The sequence below is a fragment of the Fusarium vanettenii genome, assembly GCF_000151355.1.
Source record: "Fusarium vanettenii 77-13-4 chromosome 3 genomic scaffold NECHAsca_2_chr3_3_0, whole genome shotgun sequence".
Taxonomy (NCBI): Eukaryota; Fungi; Ascomycota; class Sordariomycetes; order Hypocreales; family Nectriaceae; genus Fusarium; species Fusarium vanettenii.
In genome coordinates, this window is record NW_003315880.1 from 1,393,890 (window position 1) to 1,412,014 (window position 18,125).

The 18,125-nt window shown below is 54.5% G+C and overlaps 3 protein-coding genes across 3 annotated transcripts; 2 read left to right on the forward strand and 1 right to left on the reverse strand.

Annotated features, from left to right (window-relative positions):
* The first annotated feature begins 2,300 nt into the window (after positions 1-2,300).
* Positions 2,301-10,013, forward strand: NECHADRAFT_67284 (uncharacterized protein). The gene is made up of 3 exons (XM_003052521.1): positions 2,301-3,587; positions 3,753-4,842; positions 4,978-10,013. The coding sequence occupies exons 1-3, from the start codon at positions 3,036-3,038 to the stop codon at positions 9,369-9,371; spliced, it is 6,036 nt and encodes a 2,011-aa protein (XP_003052567.1). The 5' UTR covers positions 2,301-3,035; the 3' UTR covers positions 9,372-10,013.
* Positions 10,014-10,207: 194 nt separating this feature from the next.
* On the reverse strand, positions 10,208-12,310 carry NECHADRAFT_36218 (uncharacterized protein; the record flags this gene model as incomplete). Its single annotated transcript, XM_003053028.1, has 3 exons — positions 10,208-10,453; positions 10,511-12,007; positions 12,077-12,310. The coding sequence occupies 3 exons, from the start codon at positions 12,308-12,310 to the stop codon at positions 10,208-10,210; spliced, it is 1,977 nt and encodes a 658-aa protein (XP_003053074.1).
* Positions 12,311-12,822: 512 nt separating this feature from the next.
* Positions 12,823-15,405, forward strand: NECHADRAFT_67285 (uncharacterized protein; the record flags this gene model as incomplete). The annotated part of the gene is made up of 8 exons (XM_003052522.1): positions 12,823-13,101; positions 13,153-13,354; positions 13,407-13,732; positions 13,783-13,922; positions 14,219-14,269; positions 14,586-14,706; positions 14,785-14,864; positions 14,952-15,405. 8 exons carry the CDS (start codon positions 12,823-12,825, stop codon positions 15,403-15,405), a joined length of 1,653 nt encoding a protein of 550 aa, XP_003052568.1.
* Between the last annotated feature and the right edge of the window lie 2,720 nt (positions 15,406-18,125).

Here is an 18,125-nt window from a genome sequence, read left to right on the forward strand (position 1 = left end):
AGCACCCAGTGACGGCATGTATGATGCTCTACACCCCGCTCTCCCTGCCAATTGTGGACCTCCTCTGGAGCTCACGACAGCTCGGGCACGGCGCACGCGCACAAGGACAGTCCTTGCGTGGACTCGCCTCCTCCCGTCTCGTTGTCAAAAGCCGATGTTGTGCAGCAAGTGAAACTCGAGGTGGATGCAAAAAAGATCGAGGTAAAGGGTGTGCAACGAACAACATCGGTAGGCCGTCATCAGAGTTCCAAACCGGGGCGCAACGGACGGGAGCTACCGCAACCTTAGCCTAGCACGAACCCTACGGCCCTCCACTCAGTTGGAGCTCCCAAAGTCGGGCTGAACGTTCCTGAGTTGGCATTCGGGGACCGGGTCCACGTGAAGACGGAGCGGAGCGGAGGGGCCGGCATTAGCTTTACGGCCCCGTCCATCCAAGGTTCTCCGTAAAGGGGCAGAGGGGGGCATTTTGAGTTTCTGTGGATAGTGAAGGAAAAAAAAAAAAGGGTATCAACTTGAACAGACAAAAAAAAAAAACATATCGCGGTCATGGAGAAGGCTGTTTGGTGCCTCCAGGACGTGAACTGCATCCGCATCCTAGACTCCGGGGAAATGGCTCAGAATAGCATCCTGCAATTGGCCTATCCCAGCACCGGCCTGCAGGCATCTGCATCCCTCGAATGATGGGAGAGAGAGTTTGGTCGACTACAAAGGGCATAGGCGCCGGTAGACAAAAGAAAGCCACACATCGTTGATTGCAGACGGGGAAAACATGCATGGATGCCTCGACCTATGGGTTTCTGCATCTATCCTCCACCTCAAACGCAAACAAGGGAAAACTATCAAGGATGAAGAGGCGAGGAAGCATTGCTTGCTTAAAAGATAGACAGAAAAAAAAAAAAAAAAGAGGCCACGCTGTAGCAAATCGGAGAGCAATTAAACTGGCTCGTTCTTTTTTTTCTGCCTACCCTTTCTTGCCAGCGAAGCAAGCACTTGCTGGGTTCTAGCGTGGTGCGGGTCAAGTTTGAAGGGTCCAGAGACATGGCCACTGATTGGGAGTACTTTTCCTTCCGCGAGATGAATCACTGCGTCAAGGTACCATTCATCAAACAGCATGTGCCATCCTCCACCCTTCACCCCATCTCTCATCCAAGTCGACCCCTTGGCGAGATTACGTCGGGGCCAATGCGGTATCCTCGAGAGCGGGTCTCATTACAGCATGGACAGGAAGCTCGCTCCTTGGAACAAGCTATCAACTGCCAGTGGCACTGGAGGAGCACTCGCACTGCTTGCTGGCCGGCTGCCAGCTGTTCCAGTGGCCAACTGTTCACTGTCTCTGCCTTCTGTCTCCCCCCCTGACATCTGGTCCAATTGTCAGTCCTGGAACCACTGGTGACCAAACAAAACAAGCCCGCGGCTGTCTAGCCTCGAACCAAGACCGTGAGGTTCCATCCCGTCCACTGTCAAACGTCCCAACTGACCTAGGTTGGCTGGAGCTCTCTCTCATCTCATCTCATCCCATCCCATCCCTCGACTTGACGGACCCTAACCACGTCTTCATTTCTCCTTCTCCACGCCAACTTTTTATTCTTCCACTCTTCCTTTCTTCCTTCCTCCTCGCCTCTATCCCCCTGCCGCTCCGATCGACTCTGCCAACTTTGGAGAATACACCCGACTGATGTGTCCGGCCGCATCGTCACCCTGCCCAACTCATATTCTGGCCGCTCCTTTTTTCTTCATGAAGCCGTTTCCTTTCTCTTAGACGTCTTTTTTTTCTTTCTCGGTCGCCTCGCGCAGTACCTGTCCACCCCCTGGAGGTTCATTCCCACTTGGGTACCCCCCCCCGGAATTTCCCACGCAGTGCTCAACAGTAAACCCGCCATTCCGTCCGCCCCCTTTAAGTCGGGGAACGCGTCGCGTACCGTTTTTTTTTTCTCCAACAGGTTCCCGAAGGTTACAGATACCTACGGCTACGGCAACGCATAACCTGCGTCCCCTTCTCCCTCAGGTCTTGGACGAGAATAGGATATTCGACCCAAGCGACGGACCTTGGAGAGACAGGACGTAATTTCTTCTTTTGAGACTCAGCTGCAGACGGCACGTCCTTGTCTGCACTGATCTCCCTGGGTGAGTGGTGGCCCCCAAAGACCCTTTCATTGCTGGCCTCTGGAGCTTGTATGATCTGTTCGCCTGGCAGAGCACACATTCATCTCCAGACGCCACAGCATTACTGACTGCTGACCCGTTCCACCAATAAACAGGTCGTCGTAAAGACGTCGCCATCAACGTCGTCGGTTGCTCCTCCTGGTGCACCCGCACAGGACGGTCACGGAGCCTTACCCTCTCGATCCCGCCCTGCTTCCCCGGCCTCTCCCGCCCTCTCGACCGCTTCAACCGTTGACGGCGAAGAGGACATCGAGTTATCCCCCGTCCTCCCTCCGCTCCCGGCTCCTCGTCTCCCGGACAGGGCTTTGCAGCTGCTGAGGACACCGCCGCCCGGTGCTTTAGAGGACGGCCAATTTGGCACTGCTAGCTGGGGCTCCCCTTACCCTCAGTCAGATAGCAACCTCCGCCGTCAGAGTTTCAGCAGCGACGCTTCGGACGACTCACCAATCCATCATTTAGACCTCGAGACCCCTTTTCTCCGTCCAGTCCCCGAACTTTCGCGGTCGCAGTCGGATCGGAACTCGCCTTTGAGCGCTGCCGCTGCCGTTCTTGCGAACCGTGTCCGCCGACAGACCCGTGGACTTACCGAGGATTGGATCCGCACCCATACTACCGACGACCAGAACGACGAGAGTCGCCATTGGTTTAGTGACGGCAGTGAAAGCGAGCACTCTTCATTGAGCGGCTCCGGACCCGGTTGGCAGGAAGAAGGTGAAATCCGCACACCCCGAGCTCCCCAGCGGACCATCAACCTCACAACCACCACCACGTCTCGACAAGGATCCTGGCACCAACCCCGTGCCCGGTCCAGTATCGAGACCCTCAGACCAGGGGATTCCCTCAGTCCCAACAACACGGGACAGAACAGCAGTATGGCGACCTCCGAAGCCGCGCCGGCAACCCACGACGCGGCGAGCGACAGGTCTCAGGCCGCCTCCCCATCGGAAGTACCTGTCGCAGATAGCCCTAAGAAGCGCATGCCCAGTGTCAATGGCATCATGGAGCCCAAGCTTCCCGCGACCCCCATCAAGGGCAGCCAGAAGCCTCTTCCCAAGGAGCCCGCTATGACGCCCCGCATAAGGAAGAAGGTGCCTTGGAGAGGCAAGAACATCATGGTCCTCATCCCGCAAGATCAGGAGCGAGGCCAGTCCGGCCATGCACCCATGCCGCTTCGCCAGGATGAGATTAAGAGAATGTTTTCTTCATGGCAAGAGCTCGGATATGATATTTCGGGCTTCGATCTGGAGGTAGATGGCTACCAAGCAGAAGGAACCGCAGACTCTCAGACTCGGGATTCTTGGCCCAATTTTGACGAGGTGGACAAGGAGCGAGAGGAGCGAGCCTTCAAGGTCACACTTCCTGACCTGAACGCTTGGAAGAACTACATGGATGAGCTGCAGGAGGCCAAGCTTAGAGCACTTGGCGTATTCTCTGGTGATGACGATCCTGCGCCTCCGTCAATCTCTCCTGCGGCAACTGATCTCAGCCGACAACCCTCAGCTCAGTATCCGCCACTTCCATTCTCCCCTCCTCTCCCGACTTCCTCTGCCTCGAGCAACCATGGTCTCCCTGCATTCCAGCATGGCCAGTTTATGCCTGGACGACCATCAACTCAGAGCCCTGGCATCAGCCATGGCGCATCTCCACTCTCCTTCTCTGCATTGCCCGGAAAATTCAACCCTAGGCAGTCCATCTCTCTGCCGGCTAGCAGCTCGCCTTTCGGTTTCCAGCACCAATCACCGCAAAGTTGGAACCAGGCAGGTATCCTGCAAGGCCTGAGCCGTCATGATTCGCCTTCACTTATGAACCTGAACGGCCTCATGTCGCCTCAGTCACCATTTGGACCTGAAAGCCCTGGCATCCCCATGCATCAGCGCCACCAGTCCCTGCAGTATCCCATGCTCCCCCACCAGCAGTACTCGTTCCTTCAGCCAGCTAGGGCATCCCCTCGCTTGCAGGAAGTTCGAGAAGATGAGGAGGAGCCTGTTGTTGAGAGCCCTGTGAGGTCGCCTGAGCCTCCTGCGCAGCAGAACCCCGACACATTGCAGGCTGAGATTGACGACGCTGAGTACCATCTCGAGGAGCAGCTCCGTAATGAGCTGGAGCACGAGGACTACAACCCTCAGCCTCAGAACGACGAGCCCGCACCTCTGCCGGATCCTTTCGTTCCTGCTCATGATCGACAAGCCTCTAATCATTTCCCAGTTCCAGAGCGGTTTGCCAATGAGCCTACCAAGCCTCTGGTCCTGCACCATCCCAGGCCCCACAGCCGTGGTCATTCACTTTCTCAGGGATACTTCCGTGATCACAATGAGAACAATGTCACTGCTGATGAGAGCAATCTGACCAAGTTCAGCAGTCTCAATGAGATCCCAGAGACCCACAAGGGCGATGAAGTCTTTGAGATTGAGACAAACCCCAGCAATCTGGGTACACCTGTTCAGGACTTTGATTTCCCCGCTGGCTTTGGTCACCAGAAGAACTTCTCAACCGCCAGCAATCCCTGGAACGATGCTGGTTCAGTTGCTAGTGGTGGTAACGCGGCTAGACGCTCCAGCCACGCCAGCAAGCCCTCGCTGTCTAAGCTTAATGTGCAGGCACCTGAGTTCAAGTTCAACCCCACGAGCAGCTTCACACCCGGGCAGTTCAACTTCAATGCTAGCAGCTTTAAGCCAACCAGTGAAAGCTTCCAGCCCACTGCGAATAGCTTCCAACCTACTGCCAGCAGCTTTCAGCCGGGTGCACCCAGTTTCCAGCCTACGGCTAGCAGCTTCCAGCCCACTGCTAGCACTTTCCAGCCTGGTAACTTTGAAGCCGCCAGCTTCCAGCCTTCTGTTTTCCAGGCCAACACGAGCGTGTTCAGCTCTCCCCCAGCCAACCCGCCTACTCATGTGACGCCTGCCAAGATCCACGCGACCGCCCCGTCATTCTCTCCTGGCCAGAGTGCTTTCAGCTTCTCAGCTTCAGGTCCCAAGTTCAATCCCGACGCGCCTACCTTTACGCCTCACTCTGATTCGTTCACTAGCCCTGTCGCGTCCGGCAGTGAGAGCAAGGGTCACCGTGGAAGCATCTTCGGAAGCATTGATCTCAGATCTAGCGCCTTGAACAAGTCCAAGGCCATTCCGATCATCAGACCATCCAGCACTTCGTCTGCGAGGTCGCACGGCGGCGATGAGACGCAGGAGGATGCAGATGGACGACCTCTCGTGGATGAAAACAGAGTCAAGCGCGCGCGTAGCTCTGCGCCCGGTGGCGACGATGTGCCGCTCTTTGCTGAGCAACCAAAGGAGCCTGAGCTTCCCTTGCATGAATCTGAAGCATCCGGCAAGGATGAGGCCTTCGGAGAGGACCGCCGTGTGGAGACTGAGCAAACTCTGCCTGCAGATACATCCATGTCCTCAATCGTCACTTCTGACCCCATTGATACCAAGGCCACAACCGCGGCTCCCTCGGCGGCGCCATCTGAGGATTCACCTGCCGACCAAGGCATCAACCGCTGGAAGCCTTTCGAGTTTGAATCCAACGTGGACATTCAGAGCTTCAACGACGCCCGACCATACGGTGAAGACAACTTTAAGCACGGCCACAAGAAGACTCTTTCTGCTGCAGCCCAGCCATTCACTCCCGGTGCGGCTTCTTATGGGGACGCCACCCAGACAGAACAAGAAGAAGAATCCGACGCGTCTCCCGTGGGCAGCCCCATTCCGGCTCGCGCCCCTGTTGGCCTTGCTGGTTCTCGATACAGCTCTGGCCAGTCTCAACCTAGGACTGTTTCTAAGGGACTCAGTGCTTCTCGCTTTGCTGATCCTGCACCCAAGCCCAAGGGCCTGGCTGCCTCCCGGTTTGCCAGGAGCCCTACGCCAGATGAGAAGCCCCTGCCTCCTGTACCTGTCGAGGACGACGTGTTGGAATCCGTTGAGCACGACGCCGAGTTCGAGCCTGAGCTTTCTGCTACTATTACGAACCCTGCTGGTGGTGACGGTACTGAGCCTACCTTTGAAGAGATTGACGCTGTTATGGACCAGTTCTTTGACGATCCTACCATGGGCGTCAACAAGCACGAGCCTTCTTGGCAGCATGGCAGCCCTACCCGCAACCTCTCGATCGCAGCTGTTGCCAACTCATCGCCTTACCGACTGGAGCCTGTTAACCACTACGCTAGGGACGAGGCCAGCCTCACTCCTCGCGAGTACCACGCTCTTCCCGAGTCTTCTGCTCAGCCTATGTTGAGCACTGAGCTTGAAGATCCTTTCATTGACCCACCTGAGCCTTTGGTCACTCCTGATAATGCTGATGTTGTTGATGGTGAAAGCTTGCCAGCTAGTGATTGGGAAGCTGCCTTCACCGAGGATGAACACGAGAAGCTCAACAACCGGGCTCAATTCTTCGATGGACGTGTCAACGAAGTGGTCGGTAACCTCCTGGCATCTCGCCTCGAGCCTCTGGAGAAGACCTTATTCTCTATTCAGCAAGTTCTCGCCACTAGAGCTCGAAGAACTCCTTCGTCTCGCCGTGATATGCGCAGCGTTTCTGCTGAGCTGCAGCAGAGCGATGCCGATGATGAGGACGAGGAGCCCATTCCTCGCCGTTCTATGAGCCCCCGAAGGGATCGCCGCATGGATCAGATCCGCGTGGCTGTGCTCGAAGGTCTCTCTGCTCATCAGCGCAGCCAACCCTCACTCTCCCCAGCCCCCGCTCTGGCTCCTGGCCCTGCACCAACAGCTGTTGAGGCACCTCCTACGGTTATTCTGGAGGCCCTCGAAGAGATGAAGAAGCAGATCAGTGACAGCATGAAGGGCAACAATGACTTGAAGAGGATTGTGGAGGAAGTGGTTGAGCGTGTGCCTGCCGGCCCCAAGCCTGAAGAAGTCCAAGATGCTAAGACTGAAGAGTTGCTGGCCAAGATCACAGAGATCGAGCAGCGCCTCTACTTTGAGCAGACCAAGGTCGAGAACGAGGTTGCTGAGCGAAGAATGGCCGAGGACTTGGCTGCTGAGCTTATGCGCAAGCTTCAGGCTGCCGAGACCCGTGTCGAGGTTGAGATTATCAACCGCAGCGTCTTTGACCAGCGCGTAGCTGACCTTGAGGAGAGACTGCGCACGGCCGAGGAGCTCAGTGAGCAGTCCGTCATCGTGCGCCGTGCCGCCGAGGACAAGCTTACTGAAGCGAGGGTCCAGCATGAAACTGCCGCTGAGGAAGTTGTTCGACTTCGTGAGATCATTGAGCAGCGAGACCACAAGCTCCGCTCTGTGGAGCAGGCCAACAGCAAGACTGCTATGCGGATTGCTCTTCTGGAGGCTGCCCAAAACAACGCGGCTCAGGCTCAGACTGAGGCTATCAGCAGGTGCAAGGTTATGGAAGCTGAGTTGAAGGATGTTCGCCAAGACAACCACCACTGGCGTGCCGAGGCTGAGCGTTATGATGAATCTGCCCGACAGAAGGGTGCCGAGTTGACTCGTGCCCTTGAGGAGAACCAGCATATGCACAAGTCTCTCACCACCCTCACCACCCAACTTGAAGAGAACGAGCGCATGCGTGAGTCCTGGCGAGGCAAGTTCATTTCTCTCCAAGAGGATATGGGCCGAGCCGCTCGCGAGATTGCTGAGGACAATGCCCGACGCATCAAGAAGGACCAGGCCATGCTCGCTCGACAGGAGGTGTTGGATGCTCGTCTCCAAGCTGAGGCTAAGACCCGAGAGCGCTTGGAGGTTGAGATGGAACGTCTTCAGTCTAACGAACGTGCCGGTATGCGGGCCACCAACGAGTGCGCTCGTCTCGAGAGCCTGATTGGCGAGCTCAAGACCGAGAACCACAAGCTTGAGCAGAAGGCTGCCCGATACCAGCGTGAGTTCGAGGAGGCCCGCGAGTCTGGTGCCAGCGAGGTCAAGAGAACTCGCATGGCCCTCCAGACTGAGATCGACTCTGCCAACAACCAAGTCAACTTCATTCGTGAGGAACTTGAGGAGCAGAACTCGAAGCTTCGAGCCGAGCTTGACCACGTCCGACTTGAAGCCGATACCGCCAAGGCCCAGAGCGAGATGCTTCTTGAGGAGGCTGAGAACAGCAAGACAATCGAGCTTGACGAGTTGCGTGCCAAGCACCTCAACGAGTTGGAGGATCTCCAGACCCGATATGAGCGACGCGTCAACAATGCCCAGGAGGATGCTCACAAGACCGAGCAACACCTCTTGGAGCGTCTCAGCCTGTCAGCTTCCAAGACTGAACACCTTCAAGATCGCATCCTCCACCTCGAGGACAAGCTTGAGATTGCCAAGCAGGCTGCCGCTGCCGCTGCCCAGGCTGCCAAGTCTGCTGGTGCTGAGGTGCCTATCGCTGCTCCTCAGGTCAAGCATGCCTCGCGAACCCTCGACCCTCCTGAGAAGATCTCGCCGCAGGCCCTCCGGGAGTCCATCATGGTTCTCCAGGAGCAACTGCAGGCCCGTGAGCAGCGAATCGAGGAGCTCGAGCACTCCTTGTCCAAGGCGGATCCTGATGCCGCAAGCAAGATCACCAAGCGAGATGATGAGATTAGCTGGCTTCGTGAGCTCCTTGCAGTTAGGCACGAGAACTTGCAGGACATCATCGCGGCACTTCAGAGTGACCGCTTTGATCGCGATGCAGTGAAGGATGCCGCCATTAGACTCAAGGCGAACCTCCAGATGGAGGAGCAGGAACGGGAGAGAGCCATGAACGGTGGCTCTGCCATCAACCTACCCAACATTGCCCAGACTATTCAGAATGCCACTCCTCGGGTTGCCCAAACGATCGGTCCTATCGCCGCCGCTTGGGGCAACTGGCGCAAGGGTAACCGCAGCTCGCCATCTCTGAGCAGCTTCACCAATGTCCTAAACTCTCCTGTCGCTGGACGAAACGCCACTCCTTCGAGGAGTAACTCGAATGCGCAGAACAGCCTGCTGGGTGGTCTTATGACGCCCCCAGCTTCTGGACTGCGACAAACACCCCCTGTGGACAACAGACCACAGCCCACCGCCTTCGCTAGCACTGGACGTCGCTTCCCATCAAGCGGCGGGCCAGGACGATCGCGAGGAATCTCAAATACCTCGCATCGATCAGAGCGAGTAACCACGCCGCCTCCCAGGGAACCAGAGGAGGAGCCCATGACTCCCCCGATGATGCGGACGAGCGGCTACGACTCGGATGCGCAACCTGGAGACTTTGATGATAATGACTTCTTCGAAGAGGACTGAGCGGACGTGTACGGTTCTTTCTTTGGCGGCAAGAGGCGGGAGGGACTGTTCTGTCATATGATTTTAACTCTTTTCCTTTTGTTTCCTTTGTTACAAGCAAGATCAATATTGCATCGAAAAACGGCCGATACATGCATATTCGCGCTGCCTTATTCCACCTTACTTATTACACTAGTTTCACCCAAGACTGCGAACCTACAAAGATACCCCCTTTGGATTGATGTTTATGCCACACAGATTGGGATTTTCTCTTCTTCTTCTTTTTTAACCTTGTTTCTTTCTTCTTTTTTTACTTTGTCATTCATTTGTCATGTTTCGAAATGAGGCTTCAGCTTCTGTTTATGAGAGAGAAAGGAAATGGGATTCACCAAAAAAGGGGCCATGGATTGGCTGGCGGAAGAGGGAAAACCATCAACAAAAAGGACAAAAAACACCAAAAAAAATGAATGTCTGAAAATCAAAAGTTGTTTTTGATCTTTCTCATTATCCTCTCCTTGTTATGGTCTTGCCTGCATAGCGGTGTGGTGTATATATCTTACTTTCCCAACCTACTTATATCGATAGGTCGTGGGATGGGCGTGATGACTTTACTAGTTGTACATAATCATAATTCACACTCACAGAGAGCAACAATTGATTGACATGCTTTGCTTTCAAGGACGAGAGTTTCTTGCTTGATGTTTTGTGAGAGACTACTATTATAATATCAAGAGTAACCAATTCATATCATGAGAACGTCCTTGTCTTGCCCTATTCCTTCTCTTGCTGTTGCTGCTGCTTCATGGTATCCATCAATCAATCAATCACTCATGCCTCCCTTGAACCCAAAACTCGCATTAATTATTACTTAGGAGCTTCTCAACCGCCCACTTGACGGAAAAGTTGCGGAGGTCAGAGTAATGCTGGCCAACGCCGACAAACAACACAGGAACGTTTGTCGCGTGGACAAGACTGACGAGCGTGCCGACCATGTCGCCGACCGTGTCACACTTTGAGATGATGAAGCCGTCGAGGGTTCGGACGGCGCCGAAAGCAGCGTTGAAGTTGCGAGCTTGAGCGACAGAGTCGGTGCCGACGAGGGCCTGTTGAGAGAGTTAGTTGATATTCAGTTATGAAAAGGGGTTATGAGAGTGACGTACCTCGCCAACCATGAGAATCTTGTCTGGCTGGGCAAACTTGGCAAACTTCTCCAGCGACGACATGAGACGCTGGTCATTGTGTCTCCGGCCAGCCGTGTCAATAAGGACAACATCGAAGCCCTCCTGCGCAGCGTGGGTGACAGCGTCCTTGGCCACGGTGGCTGCATCCTTGCCGTAACCCTTTTGGTACAGCTCGACGCGACCACCCTCACGAGCCGTCAGCTCCTTGAGGTTGCGAACGTGGACGGCAAGCTGCTCAACAGCTCCAGAACGGAAGGTGTCGCCGGCGGCGATGAGGACCTTGTACTTGTTCTGAAGGAGGAAGAAGCAGATTTTGGAGAGGTTGGTCGACTTGCCTACGCCGTTGACGCCCACAATGGACATGACGTAGGGGCGCGCCTTGCGCATAGATGTGACTGATGGAGCCGTGATGGCGTCAATCTCACGAAGGAGATCCAGGGAGGAGGTCGGGGTGAGCATCTTGGTAAGCGACGCCTCCATAGCGGCCTGAATCCTGGTGTTGATGCTCTCAAAGCTACCGGTCTTGACACCGAGCAGTTCCTTCTCAACACCCTCACATAGCCGCACAGCAGCTTCTCGCGCAACGTTCTTCTTAAGAAGATGCTCCTCCATCCCCTTCATAGCGGCGTCAAGATCAGCCTTGGTCAGGGTCTTGCCTCCTACGACGTTGCGGAAGAGACCGCTGATGGCATTGACGCCAGACCCAAAGAGACCAGCCTTGGGTTGCGACTTTGCGTCTGCGGCCTTTTCTGCCTCAGACGCAAGGATCTCGTGCACTTCATCACCGAGATCCTTGAGCACAAACTTGCCCTTTGACCTTGAACCCCAGGTATTGGAATCGATCTCGTCGATAGCAGTTGATCGGCCTGTCGCCTCGGCTTCGGACTCGCTAGTGGCGTGCGCCTTGGCTGAGTAGTCGAGCTGCACGTCGTCATCCTCATCCGCGAAGCCGTCGGCATCCCACTTGCGCCCCTTCTTGGGCGCCTTCTTCTTCTTGGGCGCTTCGTCTCCGGAAGAGACGGGAGCAGAAGATTGGTTCTTGGCCTTGCGCGCGCGGCGCGACATCTTGAGGGGGCCCTTGGCCACGAGGAGGTGGTTGTTGCTGGGCGTAGTTGGTCGCGATCCATTGGGCGTCAAGGCGGGGGTCGAGTCGCGGGATGTAGGTTCATTGGTATTGTTGAGGGTGCGACCTCTATAAGTCAAGCCCGGCGCAACGGGAGGTTCGTCGCCTAGGTTTCCTGAAATGGTTTTTTCCTCAAGAGGAAGTGCGCCGACCGTCACAGAGGGTACGCCCTTGGCGGTGGTCTGGTCCAGCTCCTGGAGTTGTTGGTCGAAATATTCGTCAAAGGCATGGCACTCGACGAGGGTAGTGTGAGGCTTTGTGAGCTGTTCGCCGTAGAGCTTGACAAAGATGGTCCTGATGTTGTCGACGAGCTTGTCGACCCATGACAGGTGGAGGAGGGATCGGTAGACGGCCTAGGGGTGAGGTGGGTATGTCAGCGCCGAAGATCGGGGAAAGAAGCCATCATGACAAGTATGACCCACGACAAAAATGACGCCCAATTCTTTAACCAATGTCCACTTGAGCGTATGCTGGTCGCTTTTGTAAGCCGGGTTGTTGGCGGCAGATCTGGAGTCGCTCAATGCGACTGCGCCGCTCTTCTCCTCAATAAAGGTATCGGCGATGAAGTTGTTAATGATGGACGGGTTGATGGGCGTATAGGTGCGCGACCAGACGACGACACCCGAAGTGGTCAAGATCTCGAACGAGTCCAACATCCTGTCTCTCTCTGACTTTGAGCGCTCACGAGCAAGATTCTGCTTCTAGGCGAAAAAGAAGAGGGAGGGAAAGGAGGATGCTTGTGGGACGATCAAGGCAAGAAGAGAAGTTGGAGGTGGCTAATTAGTTCCTGGATGGGATGGCAGCCGGACACGCCGCAGCGGACTCAGGGTTCCCCAAGATCTAGAGCCCTATCGATAAGATAAGCGCAAATTGAAACTGTTCTGTCACGTGTCCTTTCGTCAGGGGGCGGGGTGTCAAGGTGTCCTGGTGTGGCGTATCCCGTTTCTTGTGAGGCTGTGCTGAGTAGCCATGATGACCCGCGCCCGCACCCAATGAGAAGCAACCGACCACATTTCCTGAATAAACACCAGCTTGCAGCTTCGCCGTCATCACCATCGACCTCGACCTGTTAAACAACCCCTGCACATTTTCCCCACGACTCGCCCTGAGATCCTTTTAGCCCGCCGCATCCTTATACGAACACGCTCTCTTCAGCTCTTCTCCCGCCATGCAGCGAGCGACGTACGCGCAATCGCCGCCCCTTCACCATCCAGTTCCTCAGCATGTGTCAACCGTGCCCCAACTAAGATCGCCGCCTCCTCCCCCGGGCTCTGCGCAATCGCACGGCTACGGGGGCAGCGGGACGACTCCCTACCAGCAGCAGGGAGGTACCAGCGGGAATGTTTTTGGCTCCTACGGAAACTTTATGAATGATCCCACGGCGCAGGTGGCGGCGCAATTCGGCCAGACGGCCTTCAAGCATGGACAAGAGTACATGGAGCAGAATGTGAGTGTGGTGGGCTTTTCACGGTATTGTCAAGTGCTGACGTTTAACTAGTTTGGCCGATATGTCAACGTCTCTGCGCTCAAGCACTACTTCAACGTCTCCAACTCGTACGTCGTCAACAAGCTCTTCCTCGTCGTCTTCCCCTGGAGGCACAAGCCTTGGTCGCGCAAGCAAGCCGTCGGGCAGAATGGGCAAGAAGGCTGGTACCTCGCCCCACGAGACGACATCAACAGTCCCGACATGTACATCCCAGGTGTGTAGGATCCTTGTTTTGGTGGATTGAGCAGGAAGCTGATCGGGAACAGTCATGGCAATCGTCACATATATCCTCCTCTCGACCCTGATCGCCGGTCTCGGTGGCAAGTTCCAGCCTGAGCTCCTCGGAAAGACGGCCACGATTGGCCTCGTTGTTGTCATTGTCGAGATTGTCGCACTCAAGTTGGGATGCTACCTCCTGAGCATCTCTAGCCAGTCGCAGCTGTTGGATCTGATCGCATACTCGGGCTACAAGTTTGTGGGCATCATTGTTACCATTGTTGTTGCCGAGATCCTCAACGGTGGCAAGGGAACAGGTGGCTGGATTGGCTGGGGAGTGTTTCTGTACACCTTCTTGGCCAACTCGCTCTTCTTGGTGAGTCTTCATTGTCTTGTGAGCTTTGAACAGGCGCTAATACTCTTTAGATGCGATCACTCAAGTACGTGCTCCTCCCCGAGACGTCGGGCGGCAACAACGGACCAATGCAGACCGACTCTCGAGCAAAGCGCAACCAGCGGACACAGTTCCTCTTCTTTTACTCGTACATTGTGCAGTTCTTTTTCATGTGGGTTCTGACCAGAGTGAAAAAGAACTAAGGACAAGGATAAAGACAATGGCTTGACTTGACTTGGTAAAAGATGTTTCATCAAAGGGGGACTCTTTTTCGGCGTCGACGGGGTTTAGACTGCGCTGCGGGGGAAGCACAAAGGGAAATAACTATGGAGAGGCTGGAATGGTAATGACACTGGAGCGAGATGTACGATGAAAGCTTGTTTTGCATAATGAAGAATCAAAAGACGCATGAACTTCGACAAGGTTGCCGCTTGGTGATGTCAAGGCTGTAGAGGTGGAGGACAGGAGTTTGGTTACACTGAGACCTCCGATCCCAGCTCCGGACAGGGAATTAGCGCTGTGAAGTCCCAGTCAAAATGTACCACGTCGCCTTGTTTGTAAATATCTACGAATTTGAGCATTGGCATGAATTCTTCCAAGTGAAGCTGCTGTACTACATTGAGAGCGCCTAACAAGAGCCAATGTTAGGCGCTGAGATGGCCCCCGTGTCGTGCAAACTGACCGGGTCTTGGCACGCACGACTAGCGGCCCATCAACTCAGACACGTCTATCTATCCATCAAGCTCACTTACCTAAACTCTTGACCTACATCATTCCTAGAACATCTCTTCTAGAACACATTTTTATTCTCTCCGTAACTCTACCTTCATAAGAGAGTAACAAATATCGCAGCCATGTCACTCTCATCACCCATGCTCACGGCCGCCCTCCAGAATGCCACGCTGGGCGCCTTTGCAAACGTGTTGGCTCAGCTCATCACGGCCTACAGAACAGAGGTAAGATGAGGACTCAGACAGAGATTCTTCTCTCTTCCCATATTGAAAAAATAACTAGAGGCTAACAAGATTTCCAAGTCCGATGTCGCCATAGACTGGATCCCCGTCTTTCAGTTCCTGCTCTTCAACCTCATTTGCACACCGCCCAACTTTATGTGGTGAGTTGTCCTTCACTCGACCCCAACACTCACAAATCTCCCTGCTTGTGTAACACCCCAACTTTGCTTTTATCTCACACCTTCCAGGCAAGACTTTCTCGAGACAACATTCCCCGCCCACCCCAAACCACAGTCCTCCAAGGAAAAAACCACCAAGCCCAAGTTTTCAGTCCGCAACACGGCCATCAAGTTCATCCTGGACCAGACAGTTGGCGCCGCCCTCAACACGCTCCTGTTTAGTACCTATGTTCACTCCTTCCGCCTGGCCCTTCATCCCGTCCCCGTCATCACCAGCCTCCCCAAGACCGTGGTCTTCTTGACTTCCCCTGGAGCCCTGAACTTTTCCCGCGTCGACTGGCCTACTGTCTGGGCTGCTGCGCAGAACGAGTTTGTCCCCTTTGTCGTTGCTGGCTGGAAGCTCTGGCCTGCTGTGAGCCTCGTCAACTTTGCCGCTATCAAGACGGTTGAGGGACGAAACCTGGTGGGTGCTCTTGCTGGCGTTGCTTGGGGAGTCTACGTGAGCTTGATTTCAGCTCAATGAATGGACCAACATGAGTCTCGTCGCAGAACATTTGGCGGCAAATATCTTGGGTAGAGTATCGCAAGGACAGCCTGGCGTTAGGCAAGGTAGAATGGTAGAACTGGATAGTCACTGACTACGAGGTAAACATTAGACTGGGGAAATGACGGTTTCAAGTCTAGAAAACATGTGCTTGAATTGCTACGCTAGCCTATAAGCAAAGCCAAGACATAAACCAAAGCTAAAGCAGGTCGCTTGATAGTTGCATCTTTCAAAACCCATTATTCCTAGCACCCCCGTCACTTGTGCGGTTACCTGGGAGCTGCCTCACCTAACTGGCTTTCAATGACTGCATATGCCCTCCAAAATCCTGTCGGAAAAGGTTGTCACACTCTTTCAGTGCAAAATGCGCTGGCCGTCATCCGCCTCCCTCATGGCTGATTGTGTTGTACCGAAGCACCGTTCTGGAGACGACGATACACCTCGCCACCGGGACTTAGATCCAAAGGAAGGCTGCCACGCCCATGGTGATGGATTATGGTCCCAGTGTCGCTCAAGTCACTTGAAACTGAATGTCGGTCTCTCTGTATCCAACCCATCTCGCCACGTTTTCCGACTGGCGACGCTGTTTTTGACGGGGGCTCTTCAACCCATTTTGCATTTGGTGTGGTGGCAGAAATGCCATAACGGTCGAAATAGTAATCAGCAACTTGGTACCAGTGAATTAACCAAGGTTTCCTCGCCGAGAGGGTTGCTTCCGTGACTGTTTTGCGCAACATCTCGCAGGCGAAGTTGTAAATGATGGCGAGAATCTATCTGACAGCCTTGGGAAGATCTTCTATGGCCTGGACAGTACAGGACCACTCGCGAGCTGCCTTGAAGATGGGGTCGCCATTCTCAATAAGATCTAATGCCTCGAACATCCCGAGAGTTTCGATGTCTTTGTGGCATGGTTGGAAGGCTTTGACCCCTTGAAAGGTGAGAAAGTGAAAGAGACACATGCCGGGGATGTGAGGATCAGGGATGAGGCCGCCCGATATGAATTGATAGGTACTGTCGTGAACGGGGATTTCGATTTCGTAGCTCCGAGGAGGGAATGCCTCAGGTAATAACAAGGGCAGCAAATCCTCCAACTCAGTCTCCAATTCCGTGTCATCGACTGAAGCACTTTGATCCTCCACCAAGCCAGCCTCACTGGCCAGTTGCCTGATTTCTGCCTCTGCAACTCCACGGCGGGCTGCTCCATGTATTAGATGGGTCCGTAAATCAAGGGATGGAAGCCATTGCGCTGAAGCAGTATAGCGCAAGGAGACAGCAGCACATGAGCCACATCGGGGCTGAACCGTATGGTGAGAGAACCATATGGCATGGTGGCATTCGTGGATTGGACAGTGGTACATTGTCGTACCAATAGGTGAGAGAGGGCCGTGGTTGTGGAGAGCTCCTCCGCCAAATCCATTGACCCAAAAGCACCAGCCTGCACACTCCATGACAAGATAAGTGGCAAAGAGGGCACAGTTGGAGTAAAAATGGCGTGAATGAGGAGGGTAAGGCGACTCGATAGAATCCCGTTTGATAAAGATGGTTAGCGAATGAAGGCTGTAGTGATGGCGATAGAACGAATGCTGTTGAATCGAGGAAAAGAGATGAAGCTCAAAGAAGCCCGCCAGCCAGGTTATCGGGACGGGCAGGCGCCTGCTCCTGGCTGGAGAACCGCCACTTGGGATCTGGAAGCTATCGTGGAGTTGCGCTTTCCTTTCTTGGGGTCAAGTGGAAGCAGTTGTTGCTATTGTAGAAGAAACCATGATACGCCAAAGAGAGGCGAAGCAGCATCTCGGCTTGTGGCTGTTGCTTCTCATGATCGACCAGAAGCTCACTTGCTCATCTCTTGCCCCCACGGAGAAAGACATAAATTTCTCCCTATTTTCTCTCGGAGTGAGGCTTAGGAGAAGCTTTGCGATGGATCTTGGAGGCGCCAGCCCTTGCACTAACAAGCTAGGTTGACGGCTACTTGGGCGGGTAAGATCTGAGCTTCTTCCCCGGCTGGAATCCAAGGCTCACTAAACCTTGGGATTCAAGTCCTCGCTGGCATTGTCTGCAATTGCCATTCCTCTTGAGATATTTGGTACTTGCAGTGTCTTCTCACCTGTCGGAGGAGAAACAAGGGGCAAGGAGCTAACAGCCTCCCAGCATCCAAATCTGATTTTTTTTCTAGCTCCGCCATTAGCACTACATATTGAGGCACTTGGCCACCCCTTCAAGCTTTTTCCGTATGCAGTATCCGGTTAGGAACTGGGGTCGGAACGGTCCCGAGGGCTCGGGAGATGTGCAAGCCCCAGAAACCCTCCGTCCAGCTGGGTCTTGAAGAGGGCGGCTCATGGGACTAGTGCTGTGGGAATGGTGCCATTTGTAGTGGCTGGGCTGGCTGAACACAACACCCCGTGGCACAGTTCAATATGTACACCGTGTTGTGTGACACTGCCCGGATGACGCTACGTAAAAGCTGACAGATCGGGGGCTTTATCGGAATTCCACAGTCGTTCGTCTGACGGTATGGGGACGGGTGCCCTGCCCTGTCTCTCTCTGTCTCTGTTTGTCTCAGTCTGCTCAGTGGTCATGACTCTCAAGCCGCCTTGGCTGATCGGGATTGGTGGAGGCTGTTCCGAGGAAGAATACAGCATCTGGTTGGCAGGATACTGATGGGCCACTTAGTTCGGCAGGGCTATTATGTGCTGTGCTGT

Bases quoted from the DNA above. Each gene is read 5' to 3' on its own strand.
- NECHADRAFT_67284 (XM_003052521.1), top strand. From the start codon at position 3,036: ATGGCGACCTCCGAAGCCGCGCCGGCAACCCACGACGCGGCGAGCGAC. The intron at 3,588-3,752 runs GTATTCTCTGGT...CAGCATGGCCAG, and splicing joins CCAAGCTTAGAGCACTTGGC to TTTATGCCTGGACGACCATC. The intron at 4,843-4,977 runs GTGAAAGCTTCC...GTAACTTTGAAG, and splicing joins TAGCAGCTTTAAGCCAACCA to CCGCCAGCTTCCAGCCTTCT.